Source organism: Salvelinus sp. IW2-2015, linkage group LG20 (genome assembly GCF_002910315.2).
Source record: "Salvelinus sp. IW2-2015 linkage group LG20, ASM291031v2, whole genome shotgun sequence".
In the NCBI taxonomy this organism is placed as follows: domain Eukaryota; kingdom Metazoa; phylum Chordata; class Actinopteri; order Salmoniformes; family Salmonidae; genus Salvelinus; species Salvelinus sp. IW2-2015.
This window is the reverse complement of record NC_036860.1, coordinates 69,687,201-69,701,482: the sequence shown is the minus strand read 5'-3', so window position 1 is coordinate 69,701,482 and position 14,282 is coordinate 69,687,201. Positions and strand designations below refer to the sequence as shown.

At 41.8% G+C, this 14,282-nt stretch overlaps 1 protein-coding gene across 1 annotated transcript in view; it reads right to left on the bottom strand.

Annotated features, from left to right (window-relative positions):
* Nucleotides 1-6,947, bottom strand: part of LOC111979890 (corticotropin-releasing factor receptor 1) — a 159,863-nt gene extending 152,916 nt beyond the window's left edge. Inside the window, exon 1 of the mRNA XM_024010563.2 lies at nucleotides 5,900-6,947. Coding sequence (XP_023866331.1) covers nucleotides 5,900-5,923 — 24 coding nt within the window. The 5' untranslated portion in view covers nucleotides 5,924-6,947. The remainder of the gene's footprint in view (nucleotides 1-5,899) is intronic.
* Nucleotides 6,948-14,282: the final 7,335 nt, after the last annotated feature.

Here is a 14,282-nt window from a genome sequence, read left to right as displayed (position 1 = left end):
CTGTTCTGCATGCTGTGTATTCACTAACTGTCTGAGTGATGGGACATTTTTATAGTATCTGTAACATATTTTGGTGTGTATTTAATCTGCATCTTAACTTTTTAAAGTAGCAATCAGCAGTAGAAACAATAACAAAGTGTCTTTTGGTAAAATGCTGAGGGATGGGGCAGGAGAAATGTAACCACTCTCAAATTCATAGACAGAGCTATATTCATGATATCAAAATTGTAATCCTGTTTCTATGATCTGTTTCCACTACCATGTACCCAGTTCGCTTTGGATAAAGGCGTCTGCTAAATGGCATATATTATTCAAGTCTACTTTGACTCTGCCAAATAGCTGCCCAATGTAGTTACCATTCTTTCAAATAGAAGGCAGCCTAAGCTAGTTGAACTCACTACTCTAGCGACAGGGACACAGGATTAGTGCGCACTGAAAGTAGTTTTAATGGATATACAGTACCAGTCAAAAGTTTGAACACACCTACCTAACGGTTTTTCTTTATTTTTACTATCTTCTACGTTGTAGAATTATAGGGAAGATATCAAAACTATGAAATAACACATATGGAATCATGTAGTAACCAAAAAAGTGTTAACAGCTTTGCACACGCTTGGCATTCTCTCAACCAGCTTCACCTGGAATGCTTTTCTAACAGTCTTTAAGGGGTTCCTACATATGCTGAGCATTGTTGGCTGCTTTTCCTTCACTCTGTGGTCCAACTCATCCCAAAACATCTGAATTGGGTTTAGGCCGGGGTGATTGTGGAGTCCAGGTCATCTGATGCAGCACTCCATCACTCTCCTTCTTGGTCAAATAGCCCTTACACAGCCTGGAGGTGTGTTTTGGGTCATTGTCCTGTTGGAGAAAAACAATTGTCCCACAAAGCGCAAACCAGATGGGATGGCGTATCGCTGCAGAATGCCTTGAATTCTAAATAAATCACAGACAGTGTCACAAGCAAAGCACCCCCACACCATCACACCTCCTCCTCCATGCTTCACGGTGGGAACCACACATGCAGAGATCATCCGTTCACCTACTCCGCGTATCACAAAGACACGGCGGTTGGAACCAGAAATCTCAAATTTGGACCAAAGGACAGATTTCCACCTGTCTAATGTCCATTGCTCATGTTTCTTGGCCCAAGTAAGTCTCTTCCTATTATTGGGGACCTTTAGTAGTGGTTTCTTTGCAGCAATTCGACCATGAAGGCCTGATTCACGCAGTCTCCTCTGAACAGTTGATATTGAGATGTGTCTGTTACTTGAACTCTGTGAAGCATTTATTTGGGTTGCAATCTGAGATGCAGTTAACTCCAATGAACTTATCCTCTGCAGCAGAGGTAACTGGGTCTTCCTTTCCTGTGGCGGTCATCATGAGAGCCAGTTTTATCAAACCAGTTTCATGGTTTTTGCGACTACACAAATCTTCCGGATTGACTGACCTTCATGTCTTAAAGTAATGAAGGACTGTCGTTTCTCTTTGCTCATTTGAGCTGTTCTTGCCATAATATGGACTTGGTCTTTTACCAAATAGGGCTATCTTCTGTATACCACATCTACCTTATCACAACACAACTGATTGTCTCAAAGCATTAAGAAGGAAAGAAATTCTACAAATTAACTTTTAACAAGTTACACCAGTTAGTTGAAATGCATTCCAGGTGACTACCTCATGAAGCTGGTTGAGAGAATACCAAGAGTGTGCAAAGCTGTCATCAAGGCAAATGGTGAATAATTTGAAGGATGTCAAATAGAAAATATATTATTGATTTGTTTAACACTTTTTTGGTTACTACATGATTCCATATGTGTTATTTCATAGTTTTGATGTCTTCACTAGTATTCTACAATGTATAAAATAGTAAAACATTAAGAAAAACCCTTAAATGAGTAGGTGTGTCCAAACTTTTGACTGATAATGTATATATATATATATGTTTTTTCTCAGAAAAATTGAGGGCCAAATATAATCACCTGCGGGCCGAATTTGGCCCGTGGGCCACCTGTTGGGGAACCATGTTGTATAGTGCTAGCACACACTGTTATTCTGTAAAAGCCATTTTCCCATCTGTCAGCCAAGCAGCCATTGGTAATCAGCTATGTGATATGGTTGGGTGGGAGGATTTAAATCTCTGTAGCTTCTGTGCCCATTGAAATAGAATTACTGTACTAGAATTAGGTAGAATTGAATGGGAATGTCCACACTGTGGTCTGGTCCCTTCCATCTGAGGGCTCTGTGTTGAGTTAATTAGATCAGCGGGGACAGACAGACCCAGACTGTAAATAGGAGGACATTGAGATATTTAATTGAAGAAGTAGACATTGATACAGTGAGGGAAAAAAGTATTTGATCCCCTGCTGATTTTGTACGTTTGCCCACTGACAAAGAAATGATCAGTCTATAATTTTAATGGTAGGTTTATTTGAACAGTGAGAGACAGAATATCAACAAAAAAATCCAGAAAAACGCATGTCAAAAATGTTATGAATTGATTTGCATTTTAATGAGGGAAATAAGTATTTGACCCCTCTGCAAAACATGACTTAGTACTTGGTGGCAAAACCCTTGTTGGCAATCACAGAGGTCAGACGTTTCTTGTAGTTGGCCACCAGGTTTGCACACATCTCAGGAGGGATTTTGTCCCACTCCTCTTTGCAGATCTTCTTCAAGTCATTAAGGTTCGAGGCTAGACGTTTGCAACTCGAACCTTCAGCTCCTCCACAGATTTTCTATGGGATTAAGGTCTGGAGACTGGCTAGGCCACTCCAGGACCTTAATGTGCTTCTTCTTGAGCCACTCCTTTGTTGCCTTGGCCGTGTGTTTTGGGTCATTGTCATGCTGGAATACCCATCCACGACCCATTTTCAATACCCTGGCTGAGGGAAGGAGGTTTTCACCCAAGATTTGACGGTACATGGCCCCGTCCATCGTCCCTTTGATGCGGTGAAGTCGTCCTGTCCCTTTAGCAGAAAAACACCCCCAAAGCATAATGTTTCCACCTCCATGTTTGACGGTGGGGATGGTTTCTTGGGGTCATAGGCAGCATTCCTCCTCCTCCAAACACGGCAAGTTGGGTTGATGCCAAAGAACTCCATTTTGGTCTCATCTGACCACAACACGTTCACCCAGTTGTCCTCTGAATCATTCAGATGTTCATTGGCAAACTTCAGACGGGCATGTATATGTGCTTTCTTGAGCAGGGGGACCTTGCGGGCGCTGCAGGATTTCAGTCCTTCACGGCATAGTGTGTTACCAATTTTTTTCTTGATGACTATGGTCCCAGCTGCCTTGAGATCATTGACAAGATCCTCCTGTGTAGTTCTGGGCTGATTCCTCACCGTTCTCATGATCATTGCAACTCCACGAGGTGAGATCTTGCATGGAGCCCCAGGCTGAGGGAGATTGACAGTTCTTTTGTGTTTCTTCCATTTGCGAATAATCACAGAAACTGTTGTCACCTTCTCACCAAGCTGCTTGGCGATGGTCTTGTAGTCCATTCCAGCCTTGTGTAGGTCTACAATCTTGTCCCTGACATCCTTGGAGAGCTCTTTGGTCTTGGCCATGGTGGAGAGTTTGGAATCTGATTGATTGATTGCTTCTGTGGACAGGTATCTTTTATACAGGTAAGAAACTGAGATTAGGAGCACTCCCTTTAAGAGTGTGCTCCTAATCTCCGTTCGTTACCTGTATGAAAGACACCTGGGAGCCAGAAATCTTTTTGATTGAGAAGGGGTCAAATACTTATTTCCCTCATTAAAATGCAAATCAATTTATAACATTTTTGACATGCATTTTTCTGGATATTTTTGTTGTTATTCTGTCTCTCACTGTTCAAATAAACCTACCATTAAAATTATAGACTGATAATTTCTTTGTCAGTGGGCAAACGTACAAAATCAGCAGGGGATCAAATACTTTTTTCCCTCACTGTATCTTATTGAGGAAGAGTTTATATGAGAGGCTGAACAGACTAGAGTCTCACTGACATTCACACCTGATGAAGGGACAAGGATCTGTTTGCCTCTGAAAGAGGGCCCTGTTTAGGACTTTCCTTAAAAGTTTTGTAGACCGGGAAAAAGTTGTAGTCCTACAGAGTCTGTCTGCAAGGCAAATTGGGAGTATAAAAATAACAATGTTAGTGATTCATTCGAAAACGTAAAATGTATTGTTTGGTGGAGAGGAAAATAATGTCTACAGAGTCAGACGGTTTGGCAAATTTAGAGTATAAAATTGATATTATGTTGGTGATTCAATTTAACATAATCAAATTAACATATCAAATTATCATATGAAAATCAAAGACATGGGATGGTTGCCCAGTAAAAACAAAAAGTGATCTGAGAATGTGCATGTTGTCTAGCTACTAGAGATGATTGATCAGCAATCAGATATGCATCGTTGGTTTAATTTGCATTTCCACTTCCTCATTGTCCAGGTTGTCCTTTCTGCTTAAATTAGAATGCCAATCTCACTGCATTTAAAACTGTCAATCACTTCACCTCCTAGCCCTGGGTAGCGTTCCCTCCTCTCTCCCCATTGGACAAATGCCAGACTTACCTCAAGCAATAGGATTAGTGTGATTCACAGGCAGTGTGAATGAGTTTGATTCTCAATGCATTGTGGTGTCTACGTTGATACTGTTTTGAATATACCGCACAAAGAAGGTATGATCATTAGCATACACCAGATACACAACCCTGGAATTCAAGACTGAAGAATCCCGTACAAGTAGGCCTATGCAAGGGCTGAATAGTTGTTTTGTTGCCTTCGTTGCTTTCAATCTGTGCAGGTAATGTTGACTATGCGGATGTGATGATTGTATAAGAAAACAGTCATATTTAATTCAACCGATTTCAATTTGACCCTCATTCAAACGTGTAATGACAACGCGTAATCTTCTCCCAAATTAGGCTAAATCAGGCGAGCCACAAAAACACCGAAAGATTGTCTGAAATGTAACAATGCATTCATGTCCAAGTATCTGGGTCGGGCTTTTAAAGGGGTTATCTGTTGTTATTAGCCTATACGTTTAAATTAAGATCCGAATGCTGTTGTAGAATATAGCTAAGCTTTGATTTAGGTGACGACAAGTTCTCTGTCATTAGGCGATTTTAATATCCCTGGAATTGGTATTCTTGAACACAAGCTAAGTGAATGAATCAACAAAATAATGTATATAACAATATTTAGCAATATCCCTTTTAATCATAGTAGTTAGTAGTGCTCGAGAGCTCCAGTGCCAAAATAACGTGCATTTGAAAAAGTATATTGTTCACTAGATATTGTTCTTTACAGGAGTAGTAAACGAAAAACACACACGCACACACATACTGCACACACACACTTTTACATTCATCATTTGCTGCTGCTACTCTGTTCGTTATTTCACTCTTATTATTATATAACCCGATGCCTAGTCACTCTACCCTTCTCTCATGTACATATCTACCTCAAATACCTCGTAACTCTGCAAACTGGTCTGGTAGACCTACTGGTAGCCGACTCTCTGTATATAGCTCCATTCTTGAGTATTTTATTTTATTCCTCATGTTACTATTTTATTTGTATTATTATTTTAAAACTCTGCATCGCTCTTAAGCAAGCATTTCACGGTAAAGTCTGCACTAGTTGTATTCGGCGCATGTGACACATTCAATCTGATTTGAATATATATATATATATATATATATATATATATATATATATATATATATATATATATATATATATATATATAAATAACAATACCACCCACATCAAATGCATGCTAGAGTGTAGTCCATAGAGATGATATTCCCTGTCTCTTATACACATCTAGATGTGTATAAGAGACAGACAGTTAACTGAAACGACAACAATCATTTTAAAAGCATCTCGCATGCACCTGACATACCTGCGGAAGAATTCGCAGCCACATTTTTTTCTGTGCGTTTATTTGCTGATATCTCCAAACTCCACTCCTTCCTTGCCGCAGCTACTGTGTTACCACGAGATGCCTCCGGTACCAGAGTAGGGATACTCAATCATCACAAGAGAGGATATCACACCACTTTTGGAATGAATCTTGCACACATGAAACACCAACTGTCAGTCAGTTACTTATCGTTATGAATTTTCTTAACTCTGAAGTCCCAATAAGCCTCTAAATTGCCGGTCATTATCTTATCGAGATATGTTTGGTTTGATCGGTGTCAGTCCATTTCAGAGGAAATTCAAACGTTTCTTTGGAAATATTTGTTGTACTATGTAGTTCCGTAGTCTATTTCCTTCTGTATTACAACGCTATATATTCCAGTGAATGGACTTTCCAGGCTACTGCGTTTTGCGTGGTTTTAATAATAGCCTACATGTAAATAACTCTTCTTCTCCGTGTACATTAAACGAACATCACAGGTTCCGTCCGAAGTATCCAATAATTCATTCAGTGGGCCGATTGAAAGTCGGTCAGAGATTGAGGTCGGGTCTCGCGAACTTCAAAGCGTTGACAGCCTTTGCATCGTCCTTTCTCAACCCCTCTTCATAACTGTCCTCTCAAGTATTGTTTTTCCGATGTGCGACTGGTCCGGTGCTCCAATATTTATTTTCTTAATGCTGAGTTCTCCAAAATACCATTTAACTTATAATTGCTAGGCAACATACACCACACTCCTGTCTCCGAGGAAAAAGAGAGCATGAATTAAAAGCTGCCCGCTGCGCTCCAAAACGCGAAAAGGGAAGAGGACTTCGCAGGCTCAGCTTCAGAAATCGCGTGATATGATGTGTTTGACAAAACTACACCGGTAGCCTCTTAACGCAGTGCGGGTCCACCGTCTTTATCGCTCTTTGGGTGTTTCAGCTCCGATTCCACTTCACTCAGTCCGACCGACTGCTTTCAGAATTTGAAATATTTTGTTTGCGGTGTGTCTTTCTCAGCCTCCATAGGCTAATAGAACAAACTCCAGTATGCGATCGCATAGACTATCCTACGTTACTGCACACGTTACGGCTCTCCTCTCTTCACTTTTGTTTTTCCTCCTGAGAGCAAATTACCTTGCATTCCACTTTCGCTTTTATCAAAACAACATGTTAGACATGCTTCTCGATTTATGTATGTCTGTGAAGCTGTGATATGGTTCAATGAAAGCAATAATTTGCCAGATAGGCCCACTGAAGCCCCATTGAAAGCTGTTGACCCATGTCATATACTGTATGGGAACCTAAAGATAAATAATTCTAATGTCATTTAGGCTGGCCACTCAAAAAAATCTCCTTACCCCTTCTTCCCTTTCTCCATTGCACTGCATTATCTCTCCTGATGCCCCAACATGTGTATAGTTCCCCTTTTGAAAAAACACATGATTTCACATGTGACATTTCCACATGTTTTGCACATGCAAAATTGTATTTCACATGTGAAACCATGTGGTTTTGGAACACTTTACATGTGATGATATTTCATATAAAGTTTCACGTGTGGATTTTCACGTGATCACAACTTTACACAAGTGGATGAACATTTTCCCATGATACCCTGCAAACAAAAAGTCGTTAGGATGTCCACAGAACGTCACAAAATAGCTGCAGTTTTTTACCACGTACATATTAAACACATGTACGTTTATTTAATCAGTCATTATTATACAGCATTTACTCACCTGGGATTTGAATAACTTCTTGCTTCATGGCATTCCGATCTTCCTGCTGCTCCACCATGTCTGTGTCAGTGACTGGTTTCACCTGTATTCCCACAATTTGGACTTCATAGTACATCTCAGCTTTGTATAATACGATCAAGAAAAACGATTATATTTATCATAGTGATTCAGGAGTACAGTTAAACAGAATTACATGGCCCACCAACACTATACAGAAACCATCAACTTGCTGAGATAAGTCAATGAAATAAACAATGAGAGAATAGTCAGATTAACTTATAACTAAAATAGTGCAGAGATGTATTATAGGTAATGTAATGTGTAGGGGACTTCTAAGAATGCTACAGACTTTGTGGTGCAGCAGAAAGATCAGCGTAACCCAAATCCAGAGGTTTTTGATTTCAAATCCAAGGTTGTGTCATATTGAAAAGTCAGTAATAAGTGATTATGTCAAATGTAATCATATTGTCATTGATTAAAGATTTGTACACTTTTTTTATAACAATTTTTAAGGTAAGCGTACCACTTAACTTAAAACCCTCCATTCCTGTCAATGTAAATAGTCCGGGTGGCCATTTGATTAATTGCTCAGCAGTCTTATAGCTTGGGGGTAGAAGCTGGTAAGGATCCTTTTGGACTTAGACTTGGCGCTCTGGGACCATTTGCCGTGCGGTAACAGAGAGAACAGTCTATGACTTGGGTGACGAGTCTTTGCCAATTTTTTGGGCCTTCCTGACACCGCCTAATATATAGTTCCTGGATGGCAGGAAGCTTGGCACCAGTGATGTACTGGGCCGTACACACTACTCTGTAGTGCCTTATGGTGGGATGCTGAGCAGTTGCCATACCATGCAGTTATGCAACCGGTCAGGATGCTCTTGATGGGGTAGCTGTAGAACCTTTTGAGGATCTGGGGACCCATGCCATATCTTTTCAGTCTCCTGAGGTGGAAAAAAGGTGTTGTCATACCCTCTTCATGACTGTCTTGGTGTGTTTGGACCATGGTAGTTTGTTGGTGATGTGGACACCAAGGAGCTTGAAACTCTCGACCCACTCCACTACAGCCCAGTCAAAGTGAATGGGTGTGTGTTCGGCTCTCCTTTTCCAGTAATCCATGATTAGCTATTTTGTCTTGCTCACATTGAGGGAGAGGTTGTTGTCCTGGCACTGACGTGGTATACTCCTCAATGCCATTGGAGGAATCCTGAAACATATTCCAGTCTGTGCTAGAAAAACAGTCCTGTAGCTTAGCATCTGACCACTTCCGTATTCCGCGAGTCACTGGTACTTCCTGCTTTAGTTTTAGCTTGTAAGCAGGAATCAGGAGGATAGAATTATAGTCAGATTTGCCAAATGGAGGGCGAGGGAGAGCTTTGTATGTGTCTCTGTGTGTGGAGTTAAGGTGGTCTACAGTTTTTTCCTCTGGTTGCATATGTAACATCCTGGTAGAAATGAGGTAAAACAGATTTAAGTTTACCTGCATTAAAGTCCCCGGCAACTAGGAGCGCCACTTCTGGATGAGCATGTTCTTGTTTGCTTATGGCCTTATACAGCTGGTTGAGTACGGTCTTAGTGCCAGCTTCGGTTTGTGGTGGTAAGTAGACGGCTATGAAAAATATAGAAGAAAACTCTCTCGGTAGATAGTGTGGTTTACAGCTTTTCATAAGTACTCTACCTCAGGCGAGCAAAACCTCGAGACTTCCTTAATATTAGACATCATGCACCAGCTGTTATTGACATATAGACACACACCCCCACCCTTTATCTTACCAGACGTAGCTGTTCTGTCCTGCCGATGAACGGAAAACCCAGCCAACTGTATATTAACTGTGTCATCGTTCAGCCACAACTCTGTGAAACACAAGATATTACAGTTTTTAATGTCCCATTGTTAGGATAGTTTCGATAGGAGATCATCAAGTTTATTCTCCAGTGATTGCATGTTGGCCAATAGAATGGATGGTAGAGACGGGTTACCCACTCGCCAATGAATTCTCACAAGGCACCCCGATCTCTGCCCCCTGTATTTCCGTCTTTTCTTCAAGCGAATGACAGGGATTTGTGCCTGGTCTCGGAGAAGCAGTATATCCTTCGCGTCAAACTCATTAAAGAAAAATCTTCATCCAGTTCGAGGTGAGTAGTCGCTGTTCTGATATCCAGAAGCTCTTTTAGGTCATAAGAGATGGTAGCAGCAACATTATGTACAAATTAAGTTAAACAATTACAAATTGTTTGTAGTTACAAACAATGTGAAGAAACACACAAAATAGCACAGTTGGTTAGGAGACTGTAAAATGGCAGCCATCTTCTCCGGCGCCATTATATCCAAATTGCATTTTCACGTGAAAAGTTTTGGTCCAGAAGGGGGCTAGGCCTGCATCTCTGCTAAAATCTGGCTAAAAGTTTGAAAGGAATAGGAGTCTTATTCTGTACATTTAGCTATTGTTTGCTTTTCTAAAGTCTACCAACCTTGCCAGCATGCATACCAGCTAACATAGTTAGACAAGCTAGCAACTCTTGCTACTCTTGCTAGATACTCTTGTAGGTACTCGGCAAATGGTGAAAAATCTGTCAATATACCCTTGAGCAAGGCACGTAACCCTAATTGCTCCTGTAAGTCGCTCTGCTAAATGACTAAAATGCACAAATGTAAATGTAACTTCATTGATAGACTAAAATGGCTACTTGGTAGCTAGTTATGAGGTTGGGAAACTCTCTAGGTTCGCTAAAGCCAACTTCATGAACTTGATAGGGGGCTAGTGGTATTACAGAGAAGAAAAAGTATTATTATAAAAAAAAAAAAAAATGAACAGGACAAATCTGAGGGGGCACGTGCCTCTGTGCCCCCTATGGGCATGATGCCTCCGCATACACAAACAGCAGTTTTGGCCATAAGCCTATCATTTATCTCTCCGAGGTAAAGTAAGGGGCAGGCTTAAATAATTTCATAGAGGATCTAGAAAGATTGATGAGATGACAAAAGCCTTTCTTACAAATAGAGTAAGTCTATCTGACATCTGACATATTGCAACACTAAAGCAATGATATCCCATGTGATGATGTATGGCCTACTCTACGAGGGTGTTGGGAAGCTCACTGAATATAAAGATGGAGACTTGGGGAGAGGAACACTGTTACTACCTCGCTCTCCAACATCAGTAGAGGAGCAAACTGAAGATAAGAGGATATTCAGCCACTCTTGGTGGACAAGAGAAGTTAGTTTAACAAATAAGAGAAGAAGGCTTGGAAACCAGATGCATTTGTATTATTTTATTATGAAAAAGAATGCCGTATTAGTATAAAATAATACAATTTTCAAATTTTTATGAGCATACAATATAGCTCAGTATTGTTACTATTTCTTTTGCAGTATTTTTTCCTCATCTTTATCAAGGGTGCCAATAAGGTGACTGTGTATACTGTATGTCCAAAATAACACAATAATCATCATAAAAATACTTCCAGAAGCACCTTGTGGAGAAGTTAGGGTTTTGAAATTATTTTCTTGTACCACAGTTGGTAGAATATGGTATATGTTGACTTGTGTGTCCTGTAAAGGTCATCATTACCTAATAGTATCTCTGAATCTGCACATTTTGTTAACATAGGACTGAATCATGATTGTCTCTGTGTATAGTGTTTTTAGAACTTTTTTGGGAGAACAATAAAGGACATTCTGTTCCTCAGGGGCACTGTTGTTGATACTATTGTGCCACCCCAACCCTCATATCATGGTGTGTGGTTGCAACCAGGTCACCTGTGAGGCAGTATTCGATGTCCATTCATATTTCAGGAAGTCGGGAGAGGCTGTGGAAACTTGCCACTATGAGCAACAGTGAGCGCTGTTACCTTCAAGTTGTTTCCGGGTTTGCTAGGGTGTTGTGGCCGGTATTTAAACCATTTTAGGATCCTCATTAGCTGCTACTAAAGCATCAGCTAGTCTTCATGAGGTCCACATGAAACATGACATAATACATATTATAAACTGGGTGGTTCGCTTTGCGTCGTGCCTTAGAACAGCCATTAGCCGTGATATATTGGCTATATACCACACCCCCTCGTGCCTTATTGCTTAATTATAAACTGGGTGGTTCGAGCCCTGGAATATCAGACCATATTCCATGGGTATGGCAAAACATTTATTTTACTGCTCTAATTAAGTTGGTAACCAGTTTATAATAGTAATAAGGCACCTCGGGGGTTTGTGATATATGGCCAATATACCACGGCTAAAGGCTGTGTGCAGGCACTCCGCGTTGCGTCGTGCTTAAGAACAACCCTTAGACGTGGTATATAATGTACAGAACATCATTGATTAAGATGGGACCGGAGCAGAAGGCAGACGTTTTACATACCCCCGACCGATTGTTTTTAAAAATTTGTTTATCAGTCAGAGGTTAGCACTAAGATAGCATTGAATGAACTGTATTCCACCATAAGCAAACAAGAAAACGCTCACCCAGAGGCGGCGCTCCTAGTAGCCGGGGACTTTAATGCAGGAAAACCTAAATCAGTTATACCAAATTTCTATCAGCATGTTAAATGTGCAACCAGAGGGAAAAGAACTCTGGATCACCTATACTCCACACACAGAGACACATACAAAGCTCTCCCTCGCCCTCCATTTGGCAAATCTGACCATAATTCCATCCTCATGATTCCTGCTTACAAGCAAAAATTAAAGCAGGAAGAACCAGTGACTAGATCAATAAAAAAGTGGTCAGAGGAAGCAGATGCTAAGCTACAGGACTGTTTTGCTAGCACAGACTGGAATATATTCCGCGATTCCTCCAATGGCATTGAGGAGTACACCACATCTGTCACTGGCTTCATCAATAAGTGCATCGATGACGTCGTCTCCACAGTGACAGTACGTACATACCCCAACCAGAAGGCATGGATTACAGGCATCATCCGCACTGAGCTAAAGGCTAGAGCTGCCGCTTTCAAGGAGCAGGACTCTAACCCGGAAGCTTATAAGAAGTCCCGCTATGCCCTCCGATGAACCATCAAACAGGCAAAGCGTCAATACAGAACTAAGATTGAGACTCTGACGCTCGTCGGATGTGGCGGGGCTTGCAAACCATTACAGACTACAAATGGAAGCACAGCCGAGAGCTGCCCAGTGACACGAGCCTACCAGACGAGCTAAACTACTTCTATGCTCGCTTAGAGGCAAATAACACTGAAACTTGCATGAGAGCACCAGCTGTACCAGAAGACTGTGTGATCACGCTCTCCGCAGCCGATGTGAGTAAGAACTTTAGACAGGTCAACATTCACAAGGCCGCAGGGCCAGACGTGTACTGCGAGTATGCGCTGACGAACTAGCAAGTGTCTTCACTGACATTTTCAACTTCTCCCTGTCCGAGTCTGTAATACCAACATGTTTTAAGCAGACCACCATAGTGCCTGTGCCCAAGAACGCCAAGGTAACCTGCCTAAATGACTACCGACCCGTAGCACTCACGTCTGTAGCCATGAAGTGCTTTGAAAGGCTGGTCAAGGCTGACATCAACAAAAATCATCACAGAAACCCTAGACCCACTCCAATTTGCATACCGCCTCAACAGATCCAGATGATGCAATCTCTATTGCATTCCACACTGTCCTTTCCCACCTGGACCAAAGGAACACCTATTTGAGAATGCTATTCATTGGCTATAGCTCTGCGTTCAACACAATCGTGCCCTCAAAGCTCATCAATAAGCTATAGACCTTTGGACAAAAACACCTTCCTCTGCAACTGGATCCTGGACTTTCTGACGGGCCGCCCCCAGGTGGTAAGGGTAGGTAACAACACATCCACCATGCTGATCCTCAACACAGGGGCCCCTCAGGGGTGCGTGCTCAGCCTCCTCCTGTACTCCCTGTTCACTCATGATGGCACGGCCAGGCACGACTCCAACACCATTATTAAATTTGCCGATGACACAACAGTGGTAGGCCTGATCACCGACAACAACAAGACAGCCTATAGGGAGGAGGTCAGAGACCTGGCCGTGTGGTGCCAGGACAACGACCTCTCCCTCAACGTGATCAAGACAAAGAGATGATTGTGGACTACAGGTATAAGAGGACTGAGCACGCCCCCATTCTCATTGACGGGACTGCAGTGGAGCAGGTTGAGAGCTTCAAGTTCCTTGGTGTCCACATCACCAACAAACTAACATTTTTATTACCTTTATTTAACTAGGCAAGTCAGTTAAGAACAAATTCTTATTTTCAATGACAGTCTATGAACAGTGGGTTAACTGCCTTGTTCAGGGGCAGAATGACAGATTTTTATCTTGTCAGCTCAGGGTTTTCATCTTGCAACCTTTCGGTTACTAGTCCAACACTCTAACCACTAGGCTACCTGCCACCCCAGCAAGTAGACTAGTGGTCCAAGCATGGTCCAAGCACACCAAGACAGTCGTGAAGCGGGTAAGACAAAACCTATTCCCCCTCAGGACGCTGAAAAGATTTGGCATGGGTCCTCAGATCCTCAAAAGGTTCTGACTGGTTGCATCACTGCCTGGTATGGCAACTGCTCGGCCTCCGACCGCAAGGCACTACAGAGGGTAATGGGAACGGCCCAGTACATCACTGGGTCCTGCCATCCAGGACCTCTATAACCAGGCGGTGTCAGAGGAAGGCCCT